Raw genomic sequence first — 18867 nt, forward strand, 5'->3', positions numbered from 1 at the left:
AAACCATCCTTAACTTCAGTTCCAGGGGAATCCGAAGTTCTCTTCTGACCTCCGCAGCATTGCACGACATGGATGCAGTCACATACATGCAGGCAACACACTTGTACACATAAAATAAAAATAATAAATAAAATATAAAAAAAGAAAATTTTAAAAATTCTATTTATTTGTGAATATCTGCAGTCTAACATGAGGGTACTCTTCTGCTAAAACTGCAGTATAAGAGAAAAAAACCACATGATAAGAGTGGTTGGGGAGTTGGAGAGGTGGATCAGTGGTTAAGAACACTTGCTGCTCTTGCAAAGGACCTGGGGTTCAGTTCCCAGCACCCATATCAGGTTCACAATCAACTATAACTCTAGCTCTTGGGCATCTGACACCCTCTTCTGGCCTCTTTGAGCACTGCATGCATGTGATGCACATACAGATAAGCATGTACACACACATACACATAAATAAAACTAACATCAACAAAAAAAGAATGGCTGACTTTTCATTAGGTTATAAGCCTGGTTAATGTTTGGAGTGGTAAGAACTTTTTTAGTTTTACTACTGAAATGAAAAGAACTCTAAGGTTTCTGTCAAGTTAAAAAGTATCACAATTCAATTATTTTTAAATCTAAGTTTCCACTGCAACTTGAAAAAAGAAAGGAAATTGCTGTCTACATTTCTCCTTCAGATTATTTTCTTTTTCTTTATATCTGGGTGTCAACAAAGAATTTTTGTGGGGGCTGGAGAGATGGCTCAGTGGTTAAGAGCACTGACTGCTCTTGCAGAGGACCCGGGTTCGATTCCCAGCACTCACATGATAGCTAAAAACAGCCCTTAACTCCAGTTCCAGGGGAATCTGAAGCCGTCTTCTGACCTCCACGGCATTGCACGACACGGGTGCACTCACATACATGCAGGCAACACACTCATACACATAAAAATAATATTTAAAAAAAAAATAATTTTTGTGAAAGATGGGCCTTGTGTGCTTATAAAGACAAAAGCACAAGTATTCTGAAAGTGGATGCTTTCAGAGGTAAAGGGAACAGCTGCTTCTTGAATATTTTATGAGATCTAGGTATTAGAATGAGGTTTCTGAAGCTGGAACATAGAGATCTAGGAACAAAAGAGATAGAATGAGGGAACAAATTGTGAATTTTAAAAAAAATATGAAGCAATCTTAATGTTGAACACGGAAATGGATGGTGTTACAAAGATAATTCCTAGCAAGGGCTCTAAAAGCATAATGATTTATTGATTGGATCGGCACTAATGATGTGCTCTGATTATGCATGAGTAAATAAGAGGCCTGATTTATGAGGGTGCAATTGGATCTTTCAGATATATTTGGTCCAAGTCTATGGTCCAAATAAATGGAGGTAATTATATGAGTATTTCAGGGGAAGAATTCTCCCACAATAGTTTGGAGACAGTGTAGAATGTTAGGAAAAGAGAAAAGATGAAGGGAGGGAAGGAGGGAGGGAGGGGGAGGGAAGAAAAGAAATTCTACAATTAAGAAATAGAGAAACATCTCTTTTTAAATAGTTCTGTTAAGAAATAGCCCCTGCTTTCTAAAAGGAAAAAAAAAAAAAAAAAGATTTCCAGGTGCTACTGGGGAGCAGTGCTTTCCTTTTTTGAAAAAAAATGAAGAAAAATTATAGGAAATTGTTCTGTTAAAGCAACTACACACAGAGTGTGTGTAAGGAAATCAGCTTTTTCATTATAGATAGGTTTAAAAAGGCTCAAAGAAGAGAGACGTGAACAGAAGCAATATTATTCCCAGGCAAGTGCGCTCTCTTTCAGACAGCAGCCCAGAGAAGCTCACAGCTTCATTGAACAGGGCGTTTGTCTCCCTGATAAAGACTCATCTTTCTTTCTTTCAGGATATAAAACTTGTATTTAAATCAATTCAGAGAAGCACTCTGGCTTTAAACATGCGCTAGTGGGGAGAGCCTATTTAGTGAAACAGCATTATTTCGTTTTCAAAGAATGATCCCGGCAGTAGCTCTAAGTTGAGATTTTGCATTCTTTACCTCAATTATAATTATAGATGGGTCTGAAAGGAAGCATGTCTATTGCTGTAATATTTATTCTTTTGACAGGTGTTATGGAACTGTAATTTGATGAAATGACTCAAAACGCAGACTCCCATTCAAACATAATTTCTGTCACCGGCACGAGCGGTTTGGGCCAAGTCCTCCAAGATGCCTTTTCACAGGTTTTGAGCACTTCTAATGTTTCAGCAAAATCAGTACACGGGAATTTGAGGAAGAGCTTGCCTTCAGGGCTCATCCCCGGGAGTTGTAAGGAAGAAAAGGGAAAGAAGGCTCTGGGTTTGACCAGCTGGGTGCGGTTGGATCTAGAAACCGGCACTCAGTAGGACCCCGAGTCCCGCTGGCGGCCGGCAGAGGGCGCGCAGGCTCCGGGAGGGGGCGGGGCTACGCTGTCTCTCCGCGCAGGCTCACTCGTCGCCGCCGCGCCTGCGGCTTCCGGGGTTGGCGTCCTCAGCGAAGGCCGGTGAGCCCGGCCGGGCGGGTAGAGGGCGGGGGCGTAGGGCTCTGTGGCTGGGGCCAGGGGGGCGACGGGGGCGGGCTGGGGATTATCGAGGTCTCAGGCAGAGCCCTCATCCGAGGAAGCCCAGTCTGCTGAGTCATTCGCCCGCCTGTCCTCCAGGGTGTCCCGGGGAGCAGGGAGGGCCGGGAGGTGTCTGGGCCGCCCCTCCGAAGCCGCGCCCCCGTCCGCTACGTGGGCACGCAGCCTCGGTAGTGCTAGTTTTCAAAGAGACGTGTCCTCTTCCCCGCCTCCAGTCCATCTACGGGAACACCCGGTTACCTGAAGTAACCTTGACTAGCAGGGAGAGAATTCCTGAGGAACAAGAGAGGGATGTGGGGGGTCTCTCTGCTGCCCCTGAACCGGTACTCCTCATGCCTCTACCTCCCAAGTGTACTGTGATTACTGGCCTGTGCCACCACAGCGGGTAATGTTTGATCATTTAAAGTGCACCTGTTTAATAACCTTTAGAATGTGCGCAGAATTGTGCATCTATTGCCACAGTCGATTTTAGAATATTTTCAGTTCCCTCAAAAAGGAACACCTCCCATCAGCTGACAGCTCCCTTTCCCCATTTCTTTCCCTTACCCTCTGCACCAGGCAAGTGTTTCTCTGCCTTCCATAGATTTGCCAATTCTGAATATTTCATAGAAATTGAATTGTAAGTTATGTAGCCTCTGACTTCCTGCACCTTGCATACCTTCAAGATTCACACAGGTCGTAGCATATGACCGCATGTCATTTCTTTTTATGGTAGACTAGTTTTCCAAGGTATGCCTGTACCAGGTTTTATCTCTCCATTCATCATGTGATGGCCGTTGGGACTCTTGAAGTCCTTACTACCACCTACCTGACCTCTGGATATGAGGTAGTGGGGGGGGGTAAAGCACTCTCTGCAGAGAGGGAGGGATTGAGTATGTGTTTTATGAAATATCCTAGGGTGGCACATAGGAATTGGCCGGGAAAAAGACATCAAGACATAATGCAGGAGCTGGGAACATAGCTCAGTGGTAGAATGGTTGCCTACTATGTTCAAGCTCTTGGAGTCATCTTTAGCAACATACCCCCCCCCACACACACACACGGATAGGGGCTGGCCATACCTTGAATTGATTATGTGAGAGAGGGACTAGGGTAGGCAGGATTGCTGGGAGAACATTGTATGTGCCAGATGGAGCCCTGGGGTGGGCAGGGCAGGGAGCAAACCATTCCTATTTTTCAACTTTCCCCATCAAGAAGAGTAATTGCATATTTAAAAAATGGTTGGTGCAGCCTTAATTTAGCTTTTATCAGTGCTTAATAGGGTATAATTTCTGGTCATTTTCTGCAGTTCCATTCTTTCTTTTGAAATATATGACTTTTTCCCCACTTATTTTTAGGTGCCCTGTTTCAGAACACAGGTTAGGGAAAAGGACAAAGAGGTTACATGGGGATCCTTGCCAGTGATCCCTCTTGACACCCAGGAAATTGCCTTTGTGGCTTCCCCCCCTTTTTTTCCTTTATTTGATCATATCCTGTAAATTGGTTTTGTTTATGTTTTGAGACAGGGTTCAGGTTGGCCTCAACTTGCTATAGCCCAAGCTGGGCCTTGATTTCCTGATCCTCCTACTCCCACCTCCTGAGTGCTGGGATTACAAGTACATGCCACCAGGCCTGTTAGATTTTGTACAGTGTGTGTGTGTGTGTGTGTGTGTGTGTGTGTGTGTGTGTGTGTGTTGAGAGACAGAGACAGAGAGAGAACATGCACATGTGGAGGGGCATTTGAACATCTTGGTTGGTTCTCTCCTGCCACCTTCTGGGATCTGAGGATTAACTCAGGGTGTCAGGCCTGTGTTATCTTGCTGGCCCTGTAAAACTTTTTTTTTTTTTTTTTTTGACACAAGGTCTCACTATATAGCACTGTCTGGCCTGGAAGTCACTATGTAGACCAGGCTGGCCTCAAATTCATGGAGATCTTCCTGCCTCTGCCTCCTTAGTGCTGGAATTGAAGGCATGTGCCACCCCATCCCGAATTTTCTTTTCATCTATATGTAGGAAGGTGATGTAATGTCCTTGTGTTTCTGAAAAGCATGGAACAAGGGTTTGTGGCTAAGTTGTGAACAATAGTCCAGTCAAGTATGTTAGTTAGTGAATGAACATGATTTTGCATGAGCCCTGGTAGAGTTCTTTATGGATGGGGTGTTTAGCCCTGATCTGGTCAGCATTTTTTTTAAACTGGGGATTAGACCCAGGGTGTTCTACATGCCAGGCAGGTGCTCTACCACTAAGCTACACCCCCAGCTGTGGTCAGCATTCTTTTTTAAAAAAATGTATTGATTATTTTTATTTTATATGTAAGAGTGTATTGCCTGCATGCATGTAAGTGCACCCGTGTCATGCAGTGCCTGTAGAAGTTAGAAGAGGGCCTTGGAGCCCCTGGAACTGGAGTTACTTACGGACAGTTGTTAACTACCACGTCGGTGCTGGGAATCAAACTCAGGTCCTCTGCAAGAACATCCAGTGCTCTTAACTGCTGAGTCAGCTCTCCAGCCCCATGTGGTTAGCATTTTTAGGCATACAAAGTTAGCAAGAGATGTCAATGAGGCAAGTAAGGTCATGGGCTTTAGAATCAAATAGATCCTTGCCTGACTGTGAACAGCTGTATGGTTTCTGGCAAATTGTAACCTCTCTGAGCCTCAGTTTTCTTACCTATAAAAAGGCTAATGACACCTACCCTCTAATATTGTTAAATGTTCAGTGAGATAATATTGAAAAGCTGTCATAATTGCCAGGTACTAATTAACCTCTGAATGGGAAGGTCATCAGTTATGTCATCAGGTTCAAACAAGGCTCTGAAAGAAAGCTCTGGGTAGGTGAGGTGTTGGTCCTCTCTGGTCCTGGGGCTAAGCCCTAAGCCTATACGTAACTGCTTGGAAAAGCCTTGCATGGATGAGCAATGCTTATGGAAGATCAGACTAATTTATTTCAGTTTGTGCCCAGTGTGTGATTGTTTCTTTGCTTTTGTTGTGTAGAGATGAATTAAATAACGGAGTCAGACAGCCCAGAGATTGGGTGGCAGATTGTGACTCTGTGCTGAATTAATATAGTAAAAGGCTTATTAATAGTTCAGGGGAAAAAGGTGCTTTGAAGTGAATGCCAGGGCCCTGAGGGTCTGAGCAGAGAATGTGGTCCGGGTTGCATTCCTTGAATTCACAGGTCACAGAGTTGACAAGTCATTGCCTGTGGGACTGGTCAGCACACAGTCAATCTGCTGTTTCTCCCACTGGCAGTGTGCTTGGGAGAATGTAGAGGCAGCAAGTAGGGCAGGGAGACTTGGGGAGATGGTAACATCTACCACCCTTATGCTGTAAAGGGGATGACTGAGGAGCCATGAGAGTTGTCTTTGGATAAGGGGAGACTGGATTTGCTGGTAGATTTGGGCAGTTCTCAGACCAGGAGTGGAATTCTGCAGCAGATTGAGCCCAGAGTTAAGAGGGGCTTCCCGTCAGCTTAGGTGGAGGGAAAGTGGCGAGGCCTGTGCCAGGGATGTTTCTAAGGTGACCTTATTATGAAAGTTTTCAAAATACACAGAAGTTAAAGTAACAGTACAGTGTCCATTCCTCATACCAGAAGTCTTATCATTCTGCCACATTTCTTAGTCTTTCTCATTCTGTCTCTTCCTCTGTGAACTGGCTGTGCTGGATAGCTTTAGTGTCAACTTGACACACCTGGGTTGAGGGAGCCTCAATCGGGAAATTTCCTCTATTGGACTGGTCTGTCTGAAGGGCATCTTCTTGATGAGTGATGTGGGCGGGCCCAGCCCACTGTGGGTGGTGCCACCCCTGGGCACTTGGGCCTGTGTTGCATAAGAAAGCAGGCTGAGCAGGGGCCAGGGGAGCAAGCCTGTAAGCAGCATTCCTCCATGGCCTGTGCTCCAGCTCCTGCCTCCAGGTTCCTGCCCTGAGTTCCTACCTTGGGCTCCCTGATGAACTGCATGCGACCTGGGAGATGTAAAACAAATAAACCCTTTCCTCCCCAAGTTGGTACTGGTCAGAGTGTTTTGTCACAGCAATGAAGAACAAACTAGGACACTGGCTTTTGCTGAACTTTTTGGAAATAGTTGCAGAGCTGGTAGCACATCTCTTCTAAACACTTGCATTTCCTAAGGATACAAACATACTCTAAATAAGCACAATATCATTATTATTCCCAAGAAAATGACAGATTCAGACTAATTCACAGTGCCATTTGATGCACAGCTGTGGAAAGGTTTTCAGTCAGGTTGATTTAGTGCTGTGACCATTCTGTGAAGAGTGGCTTGTGGGGCCCTACACAGAAGTGGATGCCTCCCAGTAATCTAGACAGTAGCCTGAGCTGGAAGTCTGGGCTAGATTAAAGTGTGGGTGATGTGATGTAGAATAACATGGGTTGTTTTAAGGTCACCACAGGCTTTCCTTTGAGCATGACTCAGGGCAAGGTGGGATGTTGTTTCACTAAGTTTTCCTTTTCCTGCTGGCTGGGAGACCTGCCCCAACTCAGGGTCTCCTGGTCCTGATGCAGATTGACAAACTGACATAAGATAGTCTATTTAGATTTTGCCTAGTTTATATGACATTTGGGAGGGGGTGACTTACGAAAACAGGGATTCTTATAGGCTTTTCTTTTTCCATATTTGAAATGCACGTGCCATCCATCTCCTGCCCCTGCCCATGCTTAATATAGCTGTGGCTCCACCCATTTTTCCCAGTGTGCTCCAAGTTGTCTCTGAGGAGCCCCCGAGATGCACCGACCCACCTTTTGCTCTATTCCAAAAATGGCAACTACCCCATTCATGGCTGTGCTTGAAAGTCCACACCCAGACGGCTACACAAAATGACAAGAGAGTGGCCTCGTGGTTGTCCTGGCTTATATCTCCATAGCCCAGCTTCTTAATGGGTTTGACTCCTTCCACAGAGCATGGGAAGAAGGTAGGACCATGGCTTATCAGAGGAACTTCGGGGTCATGTGCTAAGTTAGTGAGGGCTTCCAGAAGGTGCCAGATTCAGAGCTGAGTGTGGAAGGTGAGGAGAGCTGCAGGAAGCCACAAGGGTATTTCAGGCAGAGGGAGGAGGATTTAGTCAACAAGGAGTTGCCAACCGCCTGTTGGGAGAGTTAAAGTGTCAACTTCACTGCCATACAAGGTACACTGATAGTTGGTCAAGACATATTCTGGGTGTTTCTATGATAGTACTTTTAGATTTAAGTTAGTAGTAGACTGAGTCAAACAGATTGCCCTCCTTAATGTGAGTGGGCCTCATTCAATGCTTTTTAAAAAAATTTGTGTGTATATGTGTGCACGCACATGTGCATGTGCATGGAGGTCAGGGACAACTTGTGGAGTCAGTTCCCTCCTTTAACCAGAGAGACTAGTGGAGGTAGGATTAGGGATGGAACTTGGTTGTCAGGCCTGGCAGCAAGTATCTTTACTTGCTGAGCCATCTCTCTGACTTCATTCACTCTCTCTCTCTATCTCTTATTTGGTCTTTTTGAGACAGGGTCTCCCTGTAGTGGGGCTGTCTTGGAACTCACTAAGTAAACCAGGCTGGCCTCGAACTCACAGAGATCCGCCTACCTCTGCCTCTGCCTTCCAAGTGCTGGGATTAAAGGTATGTACCACAACACCCGGCATTTCATCTATTCTCTTAAAGGCCTGACTGTAACTGGACATTTAAGTCCATAACCCACAACCTGTTTACTGCATTTTAAAAGAATTAGAAAACAAATTGGTAAAGGAAAATGAATTTATTTACAGTTGGTCAAAGTGGGAAAGAATGAACCCAGTTTCTCTCTACTTGCTCTCCACCTGCCTGTGGCAGTCTTACAACTTAGAGAAAAGCATAGATAAAGGCCAGAAGATACAGGGATTTGGCTGGGAGACAGTTTAGTCAGTCTTTGTGTGTGTGTGTGTGTGCGTGTGTGTGTGTGCGTGCGTGCTGTGGGGTGGTACTGGCCTCTGGTTGCTGCCATTGTCTCCACTGTGGGGGAAGGTTGTAAGTTTCTACATGTTCCTAGTTACATTAAAAGGCTGAGCCTCCCGTAAGAAAGAATTCTCTTGGGCTGGAGAGGTGGCTCAGTGGTTAAGAGCACTGGCAGCTCTTTCAGAGGACCTGAGTTCAGTTCCCAGCACACCAAGCAACTCACAACTGCCTGTAATTCCAGGTCCAGGGATCTGATGCCTCTGGCCTCTCAGGCACTTGTGCATACACATAATTAAAAAAAATTTTTTTTGGTCTTTTTGAGACAGGGTCTTCCTATAGCCCCAGCTAGCCTGGAACTTGCTATGTAGATCACGCTGGCCTTGAACTCACAGAGATCCGCCTGCCTCTGCCTCCAGAGTGCTGGAACTAAAGGCGTGTGCCACCACACCTGGAAAAATTAAAAAACAACAATAAAAACCTTTAGATTGGGTGCATTCAGGATGGTATGGCCGTAGACGAAAATCTTAGGAAAAAAGAAAAAGAATTCTCTTGCTTGATGACTTTCCTGGTGGTCTAGCAACTTCAGGTCTTAGTATAAGAGGCAGGGTATTGGCTTCACAGACTTCAGACTTGCCAGCTTCCAGACTTACATGACCCATTCCTTGTAATAAGACACACACCACATACACGCACATGCACTCACACCCCTGCGTATACATGCACATGCACTCACCTCATGCACATGCACTCGCTACATGCACATACATGCACAAGCACTCATACCACACGCACATGCACACACACACACACATACCCCTTCTATTGGTTGTGCTTCTGAGAACCCTGTTCCCATGTCAAGGCTGCTGGCACAGTGTGGATACCATATCCCTACGTAGCTGCTGCAGACTACCCTATTTAAGGGTCACTTTACCTGTACAGAGCTTGAGGGGTGGGACATGCAGATGCAGGCTGGCCCATAGACCATAGAACGGCATTTAGGTTTGTCCTGTAGAACAGCCCCCTTCCCAGCTCATCTAGGCTTTCACTATTCCTGCTTTTAACCACATCTTTTTTTACTTGGTACATTTTTTATGGACATTCTTAAAAAAAAAAAAACTATTAATACCTATGAAATTGTGATTTTTTTTTCTCATTACTTATGTAAATATAAAACATTAGGATGAAAAGATGTCAGTCCATAGACTGCTTAAAATACTTCAAGTGTCTCTTCCACATTGAGAAAAGTTTCCAGAATGAAGGGGTGTGGGTGTGTGTATTAGGGGGTTTTGGAGAGGACAGGAAGCCCTGAGATTTCTATTTCACAGTCAGTCTGGCTGTTGGGTGGAGAATAGATGGGAGGGAAGTGAATTTGAAGGCAGGGAGACCAGCTGAGGACTGTGGTGGCAGAGATAGGATGAGTCTAGACTGGGAGGAGAGACATTTAAGAGACTCACGGAAGTAGAATTTGATAGGAGTTCAAAGCCAGTGGCTTTGGGATTGAAGGAAAAGCAGGCGTTAGACTGACTATGCTGATCTTTGGTTGCCTGGGAGATGGAGCTATCAGGCAGGGTGCCTCAGCAGGCGGCTAAGGTCAACTCGAAAGGGCAGAATAAGAGAAGCATGTTTCAGGGTTAGGGTTTAACCGCAGCAGTGGTGCTGTGAAGTTCATTGCCCCTTAAATAATAGGAAACCCACACTTTAAATTAAAGCATTTTTAGTTTAGCCCTTCTCAGTGGACCCACACATATTTCTCTACTAGTTATTACTGAGAATGACTAAGTATTATAATTGAGCTGAAAATAGTCTTCCACCCATACTTGCTGAGTTGGTTACTAAGTATTGCTTGGGTTTTAAAGCAATGAAACAAAGTTGTGCTCTTTCCAAATGTTAATTTTGAGGACTGCAGATGGTAACCATCTGTTCCGGACTAGCATTTTACAATATTTGATTAGCACTTTATATAGTTTGGGGAAGCCTGCCAGGAGAGCTGCTGGGACTATGTGCTGTGTCTTGTATGGCTGCCCTTCAGGGTCTTGGCAATCACCCCACACATGGGGTTCACCACACATGGGGTTCCCCTCTGTTGGCTTGGCTAAAGCAGGGCCAGTCAGACTGGTGAATAGGAACTTGAGGAGCCCTGTCCTCTTTAGAGTTCTTTAACAGCTGGAACCACTCAAGTGTGTTGTGGAATTTTTTTTTTTTTTTTTTTTTAAGATATGTAGCCCAGACTGACCTGGAGCTTTGCATCAGCTGAGGATGATCTTGAACTTATGATCCTCCTGCCTCCAACCGAGTGCTGGGATCACAGGCATGCACTGCCAGGGCCTCTGTTTGCAGTGCTGGAGATGGAACCCAGAGCTTTCTGCATGCTAGGCAGACACTCTGCTACTTGAGCCACATCCCAGACCCCTGGAAGTAGAATTTGAGAGTCAGAATCTGCCAGTTAGAACTCTGAGTTGAAAGTGACAAGCACCAACCCATGCTGTTTGGGCAAAAGAGGATTGAATGCTCAGATTACCTAGAGTTCTAAGATCCGGGCTTCCTCTAGTGAAGGGTTGTAGGTTGCAAGTGAGTTCTTTGGACGTGGTTTCTGGTAAGGTCCCAGCTCTTCCTTCTGCTTGGTTTCACGGAGAAGGAAGATTGCATCCCTGAAAGACTTGTCAAGTCTTGTGAGAGAGGAAACCTTTTCCAGTCTCTCCTATAGAGGTGGTTAGATTCACTTTGATTGGACCAGTTGTCTATCTGTGAACCAGTCCCTGAACTCATGGATCTGGGGCTCTGATATCAGGCAGGTGGGACTTGTGTGCACCCGGAGTTGCACATAGTGGGCATTACTAGGAGGGAGAATAGATAATGCAGGCAGGGAGGGAGGCAGACAGGCAGAGCAAGAGCCTGGAGAACAAGGAAGGATTGGCCAAGTTAGCTGTAGTGACAGGAGTGTATTGTTGCCAGGAAGATAATATGCTGGAAATAGAGCAAAGGAGCCTAGGAACCCAGCCTTTTAAATTCCCCTTGTTAGCTGGGCGTGGTGGCACACACCTTTAATCCCAGCACTTGGGAGGTAGAGGTAGGTGGATCTCTGTGAGTTCGAGGCCAGCCTGGTCTAAATAGCGAGTTCCAGGCCAGCTGGGGCTAAAGGGAGACCCTGTCTCAAAAGAACAAAAAAAAAATTGTATTAATTCAACTGTGAACCTAAAAATTTACAGCCACTGTTGAAAGAGATGTATCCTTGCTCTGGAGTGTGTTACTGAATATGTTAAAGCTGTAATGAAATGTTTTTTTTTTAAAAAAAATTCCTCTTGTTAGTGCAGGGGGTCTGAGAGAGCTAACTCTGGTTCTCTTGGTGAGATCTCCTCCTCCCCTCTCCTGCTCCCTCACCCCTTCTCCTTTTCCTCCCCTCCCCCTCTTACTTTAAAACGAACACCAGGCACTTTAAATCTCTGTCTTTGAGCTCCTTCATCCGGCACACAGGGAACCTTTTCCTTATAGTCTGGAATCTATACTAGAGAGAGAATAGGTCAAACAGTCCTGGGCCACAGAGTGAATTTTGCTGTGGGCTAGGCTGCACAGAGGCTTGGGCCCGGGCTCAGCCTGTGGAGAGCCTCCACATGAAAGCAGAGTGATTCCCTCTGTCCCCAGAGAGGGACAGTCTAGAATTCTTCCCTGAGAAAGACATGAAGCTGGATCTAGAAGGATTCTCTCACTGAAGGGCTGGGAAGGAGCCCCATGCTCAGGGAACTGCTGTGTAGAGCTATGGAGAGGTGATAAAGAGGTGATGTCATTGATGGTTTGAGGATTCTGAGAGAGATTCCTGTGAATGAATTGGATGTACCAAGAACAGTGGGTCAGAGCTCACTTGGTGTCAGGTGTGGAGGATAATGGAGTGACAGTGGGATGCTAGGCAAGGTGCTGTGACAAAGTTCAGGCAGGAGCCTGTGGCACAGAGTTGGCAATGATAGGGCCGGGAGGCACTTAGTGGAAGGGTAACAAGTCCTTATGTTCTAGAATCTACCATTTAGAAACACCGTACTCTTTTTCTTCAAAAATGGAAAAAAGATGGGCCCACCAGATGGGGGTGAAGGAGCCTGCCTAGAGACCTGACGACCAGAGTTCAAAACCCAGGCCCTACATGGTAGGAAAGAACTGACTCCTGCAAGTTGTCGTCTGGCCTCCATATATATGCTACATTGCACACACTAGATAAATGAATAAACAAAATGTAATAAAAATAGATAAAGAAAAAGTTCAATTAGAGTTGCGGGTTCTTTTGGGAGAGCACATATAATATAGATATAGGTTCTCTAGCACTTGGGAGGCAGAGACAGGTGAATCTTTGTGATTTTGAGGCCAGCCTTGCCTAATAGTCCCGGACTAGCTGGGGATACATAGTGAGACCTTGTCTCAAAATCATCATCGTCATCATAAATAAATAAATAAATAAATAAATAAATAAATAAATAGGCTCTGGGACTGGAGAGATGGCTTAGCAGTTAAGAACACTGGTTGTTTCTTGCAGAAGTCCCGGGTTCGATTCCTAGCACCCACATGGCAGCCAACAACTGTCCCTAACTCCAGTTCTAGGGGATTGGACAGCCTCTTCTATCCTCCTCGGGCATTGTATGACATGGGTGCACTTACCTACATGCAGGCAATACATGCATACACATAAAATAAAATTAAAAAAAAGGCTCTACTGACCAGACAGGGAAGAGCATGCCTATAATCCAAGCACTCTGAAGAGAGTCAGGAGAATCAAGAATTCGAGACAAATCTTAGATACTTAGTTTGTGGCCTCCCTGGGTTATATAAGGCCCTGTTTTAAAAACTAAACCCAACCAAAACAAAACAAATAAAGGGGCTCTGCAGCATTTTTGAGAAGATAAATATGCTTAATCCAATTTAAATATCACACAATGTAAACTTGTTTGGGAATATCACACAGTACTCCATAAAAGTGTATAATTCTGATGATTTATGTATTAGTTCAAAAACAAACTCAAATTTTATAAAGTATAGATTCTGCAAACACAAAGAAAGCATGGTGTATTGTTCCATTTATAAAAAACTTTTGAGTAGTGCAAAGGAGGCTGGAGCAGGGGAAAGCTTTTGGGGGGCGCTGTTGGTGGTTGAGAAGGGGGAGGGAGTACAAAGGGCTGTAAGGCTGGGGGGATGGATGTTTACTCTCCTTATCGACATGGTTTCTGAGGTATGTACATGTGAAAATTTACCAGGTGGTACATTTTATTTATTTTTTGATCTTTTTGAGATGGGTCTCCCTGTAGCCCCAGCTGTCCTGGAACTCACTATGTAGACCAAGGCTGGCCTTGAACTCACAGAGATTCACATGCCTCTGCCTCCCAAGTGCTGGGATTAAAGGCGTGTGCCACCACGCTGGCCTCAGATGGCACATTTTAGATATGTACATTGACTGTATGTCAACAGCACCTTTTTATTTTTTTAAAGTGGCCTCTGGAACCAGATTGTTAAGATTCAAATTTCAGCTGTGTGAGCTTAGGCAAGTTACCAGACCTCTCTGTGCTTAGTTTTCTTGTTCACATCAATTATATGTCAAATGAATACCATGCTTTAGTGTTCATTATTAGTAGTAACATAGTAAAATGAAGTCGTGTGCCCAGTTCTGGCTTCACCATGGTGACTCCATGGGCAACTGCTTCTTCATGTGGAGCCCCTATGTGTCTTTACATCTGCTTAGCAGATCTTTAACATGTACATGCAGTCTAGGAGTCTACCGGGGCCCAAGACGCTGTATTTCTGACAAGCTCCTGTCTTGCCTATATTTCTGGTCTGGGATCACATTGAGTAGCAAGGCTTGGACCTCAGGACCCTATGTCCCCACTAGAACATGCCTGGTTTCTTTAGCCCTGATTACTCTGTGATTGCCACAGGGGATGGCTTGCTTATCCCGTTCTTCACTCTCTACCTGAAGTAGAGCTCTAGAAAGATGACACCAGGGCAGAGGGTGTGCAGCTTCCTCTATACTTGCACTGGATCCTTGTGGGTGGGCCTGCTCTGGGCTGAGGCTTCCATGGGCTGAGCACCACCCCCCAGCCTAGGGTGTGGCCTCCTAGGTTTGAGCCACAGGGGGACCTGGCCTCTGTGTGGTTGCTTCACAAAGGCCTGGGACTGTGAGTCAGGGTCAGTATAGAACTGTTCTGATGTCTGAGAAAGTGATGCTTTCTGTTTTCCAGGACAGGCTCACAGATGGCCCCGCTGCCGGGGGCAGAGCTGGTCCAGAGGCCGCTGCAACTCTACCGCTATTTGCTGCGTTGTTGCCGGCAGCTACCGACCAAGAGCATCCAGGAGCACTACAAGCATGCTGTCAGGCAGGTAGGAGCAGGGTGAGCCAGCTCTGGGTGCCTGCTGGGGCCAGAGGATGGGGTACAAGGTCAGGTGGGAGTGGGGCTGGAAGTTTGGCAAGAGGCACTGGAAAGGTGGGCAGCTGGCCTCTGTTTCTGGCTTCTGTCTGTGAAGCAGAGGCTGTATCAGCTGGCATGACAGTGCTGTGCTGGGGCCTGAATGAGGAGCTCCATAGATATTAAAATAGAATGGAAGGTGGGGGAGATGGCTCAGTGGTTAAGTGTTTACCATGCAAACATGAGGACCGAGTTCAACCTCCAGCATCAATGTAAAAAGCCAGGGTAGCTTTGAATTAATAGGAATAAGGAGATGTGACAACAGAATGGAAGTCATGAGGCCAGATCCCAGACTGGAGAAAAAAGGTAGCATATGACATTACCCAACAGTGTGTGAAACTACAGTGCAGGCTGTAGATGGGGTGATGGTTGGAGCAATGCTAATTTTTCTGAATTAGATACCATGGTTATATCAGAGGGTCCCCTTGGTAGGAGGCACACAGTGAAGCTTTTAGGGGATAAGAGCATGATGCCTGCAACTTGCATGGTAAACTTACTCTAAATGGTTCTAGAAAACCTTATGCATACACATAAAGAGAAATTAAAGAACCAGTGGGGCAAAATGTTAACATCTGGCGAGTCTGGTTGGGGGTTCTTTGTGCTTTCCTTACCATCGGTCTAAAGAAGTCGTTTTCAAGTAAGAGTTGACACTGGAAATTCAAGCTAGGCATGGTGGTGTGCACCTTTGATCTCAGCACTTAGGAGGCAGAAGCAGGTGGATCTCTGTGAGTTCAAGGCCAGTCTAGTCTACATGTTGAGTTCCTGGCCAGTTGGGCTACAGGGAGACCCTGTCTCAACACAACAGCAACAGCAACTAAAATAAAATTCATACAAGTAGAAAAAGTGAAAACAAAATAAAACAAAAAGAGGTAGAAGTAGAAGGCTGTGGAAATACAGAGAAGGGACTAGTTAGCTTTGGGGGAGTCAGGGCTTTCTGGAGGTGACACAGGGGCCTGTAGAGATTTGGAGGATATGGGGTTAGAAGCATAGGAGAGGGAGGGGCCACATCTTTTGAGGTTCACTGCATCTCTCAGAAGCTGAATCCCAGAGTGCTGGTCAGAAGCCTGACTGGATTTCCTAGTCTCCCTGCCCCCATGCCTTCCTTCACTTTCCTGCTGTTTCCCAACACCAGCATCTAGTGGTGGGAAGGCCCATCCCTCCTGTGGCAGAGCTCTTCAGAGAGCATACTCTGATGGGAACAGATTCCAGCGAGGGGTAAATCAAATCCAGAGAATGAAGTTTCCCTTTGGCCCTGATCACATTCCAGATAGCCTGTGGGCCCAGAGGCCACTCTTTTCATCTGCCCTGCTTGTTGCATCACCAGTTTTACAGTAAAAAAAGATTAGGATTCCCAGCATTTGGGAGGCAGAGGCAGGCAGATCTTTGTGAGATCAGGGCCACCCCTGTCTACTTCACAGGTTCCTCAAGTTCCAGGTCAAAAACCAAACACCAAACAACAACGAAACACACACACACACACACAGATTAGGACTCAGAGGCGCAGCAGTGGGTTGCCTCTCTAAGCCTCATGTTTTCATCTCCAAGTGGGTGGCCAGGGTTAAGAAAGTACTGGAGACCACGTACCCTACAGCCTATTCTGGGACTGTTCTGGAGTTGCCAGCCTTGTGAATTTTGCTTGGTCATGTTTCTTTATGCTGAATTTTCCAGAGTTTCCAGGTTCACTCAGATGAAGACAACCCTGAGAGAATCCAGCAGATTATTAAAAGAGCTATTGAAGATGCTGATTGGATCATGAATAAAGTAAGCGCTTGGCTCCAGCCACCACCTGGGCTGGGGTGGGATGCTGTAATCTCTGCAGCCACTAGGAGGCTCCCGCACACCACAGTTGAGAACTGAGACCTGAGGCAGCTCCCGCCCGCTGCTCTCCTCCTCCCAAGCAGGAAGATGATCATTTCAGTTGCATTCACTTTCTGCAGGGTGACAGGGTCACCCTTAATCCTGAAAGGCACATCTCTGCCTAGCAGTGCTGAGAGGACTGAGATGGGCATAGGAGTTTATTTGGAAGCTCAGTGCTGTTGCTGGCCACAGCATTACTAAGGCTGGCTTGGAGGGAAGCTGTCTTGGGGGTGGCTTCCTAAGGGGGTGTTCATGCTGAGGCAGAGTGAGGAAGGCAGTCAGGAATATAGTTGGCATTAAAATCACCCAGAGAACTGGAATGTGCTCCTAACTTCCTGTCTTGACTCAGAAGCTCCAGATATGGGGCTCAAAATCCATTTTCTAAGACTCATATTTTGACTGGGTATGTAGCTCAGTGGTAGAGTGCTTGCCTAGTACCTATCCCCAGCACAGCAAAAATAAATAGAAAAAAAAAAAAAAAACCCACCATCAGCAAATGACTGAGGGTCCCTGGCTTTTGAGGTTCTTCTTCCGCCTGAAAATCATCTCCTGCAAACAAGACTGCTTGAAGAGAAAGCACTGGTAAGCACCATGTTTGATTTGGCACCAACTGCCTCCCTGCCATCCCCCTCCAGGCCCTTGGCCTTTTCCACTAAAGAAGAGTCTGAGCATGAAGTAAAGAGGTGAATGCTAATGTCACCAACTCCCAAAAGCCCCTGCAAGGAGGCCTGTGTGACATGAGTAGGTTCCTCCCCGCCCCCGCTCTGGCTTCCCTCACCCACTTCTAACCTCTTTGTCTTGCAGTATAAAAAACAAAGCTAAGAGTCCGGAGCCCACCGTGAGGCTGTCCTAGAGACACTTGAAGCCGGGAAGCCTTTCTTCTGGAATATTCTTTGGCCTTATTGACTAAAATGAAGAAATCAAAGGAGCCACTGGATTTGATCTGGTGGCTCTTCTCAGCACAGCCATGTTGCCAGCATCTTTTATGTTTGCCCTTCCAGCCTGGAATGATGTGAAAGTTGGAGAGAATTTGGTGTTTTTTTGTTTTTTCTCTGTGTTTCTCATTTTTGTTTTTCTGTTCTTTTACTTTGGTCTGAAGGCGATCCATTTATTGTGGAGCTCCTTTTACCATTCTCTGAGCCCCAGAGCAGATGTGCCCTCAGGTGATGGCCTGTACAGAGGAAAGAGAGTGGGCTTCGGAAGTCGGCAGCTGTGGATCTGAATCCCAGCGCACACGTGGCTTCCCAGCTACCGCCTAAGAACTGTTCCGTCCTGCACGAGGATTGTGTGAAATGAGGCCAAAGTGCCCAATGCAGGCCCTGGTGCATAGGATCCCTGTGAGGAAGCTGCTGCTCTGCCCCTCCCCAGCTGCAGCGTTGCCCTCCCACACATTGTGTCCTCTTGGTAACTTATCTGTGACCTTGTCCTGTCCCAGCGAAGAGCTCCACCAGCCGTTCTGTCTGTGCCATGCTATGGCCATCAATCTGCCTAGTCGCTGTTCCTCCTGTCCCCATGGCTCCATGCATAGAGAAGTCCTGGTCCTCAAGGTGATGAATATATAATATGTGAGACTAGTAAGAAGGTCGAAGTAGCCAGACACCAGCTGCAGTCCCTCATTGGCCTCCCCTGCTTCGAACCATCAGGAAGAGTAGAAGTGAGGAAGAGGGGGAGAGCAGGGCCAGGGAGAAGTGACCCAGATGAGTTAAGTCATCTTAACATTTGGAACATGTGGAAAAGCCACACTGGGAGGTGAACATTTCCTTGGGGCACTTTGCCAACAGGATGAGCTAGTGCCTGTGTCCTTGCAGTTATGCGAGTTAACAGGATGTCTGTCTGTGTAAAGCTGATTAATAAGTGATGAGGTAAATGTATCAATTTGTAAAAGCTCATCTTTCATTTTCTCTTTCCTTTCTTTATTTTTTTGAGACATTTTCTCACTATGCATTCCAGAATGGCCTTGAGCTATCAGCAGTCTGCCTCCCATGAGCGGAGATTATAGGAATGTGTCATCACACCCAGCTTATTTTTTTAAAAAATATATTTTACATTTATTTATGTGTATGTATACATGCCACAGTGCACATGCGGGTGTCGGGACA

The 18867-nt window shown here is 46.0% G+C and overlaps 1 protein-coding gene across 3 annotated transcripts; it reads left to right on the forward strand.

The window, feature by feature from the left end:
• The first annotated feature begins 2428 nt into the window (after nucleotides 1–2428).
• On the forward strand, nucleotides 2429–18657 carry Lyrm9 (LYR motif containing 9). 3 transcript variants are annotated; one of them, XM_029557913.1, is made up of 5 exons: nucleotides 2429–2508; nucleotides 14687–14825; nucleotides 16580–16672; nucleotides 17291–17350; nucleotides 17573–18657. In XM_029557913.1, exons 2-5 carry the CDS (start codon nucleotides 14700–14702, stop codon nucleotides 17588–17590), a joined length of 297 nt encoding a protein of 98 aa, XP_029413773.1. In that variant the 5' UTR covers nucleotides 2429–2508; nucleotides 14687–14699; the 3' UTR covers nucleotides 17591–18657. The 3 variants fall into 3 exon arrangements, with proteins under 3 accessions (XP_029413773.1, XP_008819815.1, XP_029413772.1); XM_008821593.3 differs by lacking the exon at nucleotides 17291–17350; XM_029557912.1 differs by lacking the exon at nucleotides 17291–17350 and having other exon boundaries at nucleotides 17868–18657.
• Nucleotides 18658–18867: the final 210 nt, after the last annotated feature.

This window comes from Nannospalax galili, unplaced genomic scaffold, assembly GCF_000622305.1.
Source record: "Nannospalax galili isolate Female #2095 unplaced genomic scaffold, S.galili_v1.0 scaffold8, whole genome shotgun sequence".
Classification (NCBI taxonomy): domain Eukaryota; kingdom Metazoa; phylum Chordata; class Mammalia; order Rodentia; family Spalacidae; genus Nannospalax; species Nannospalax galili.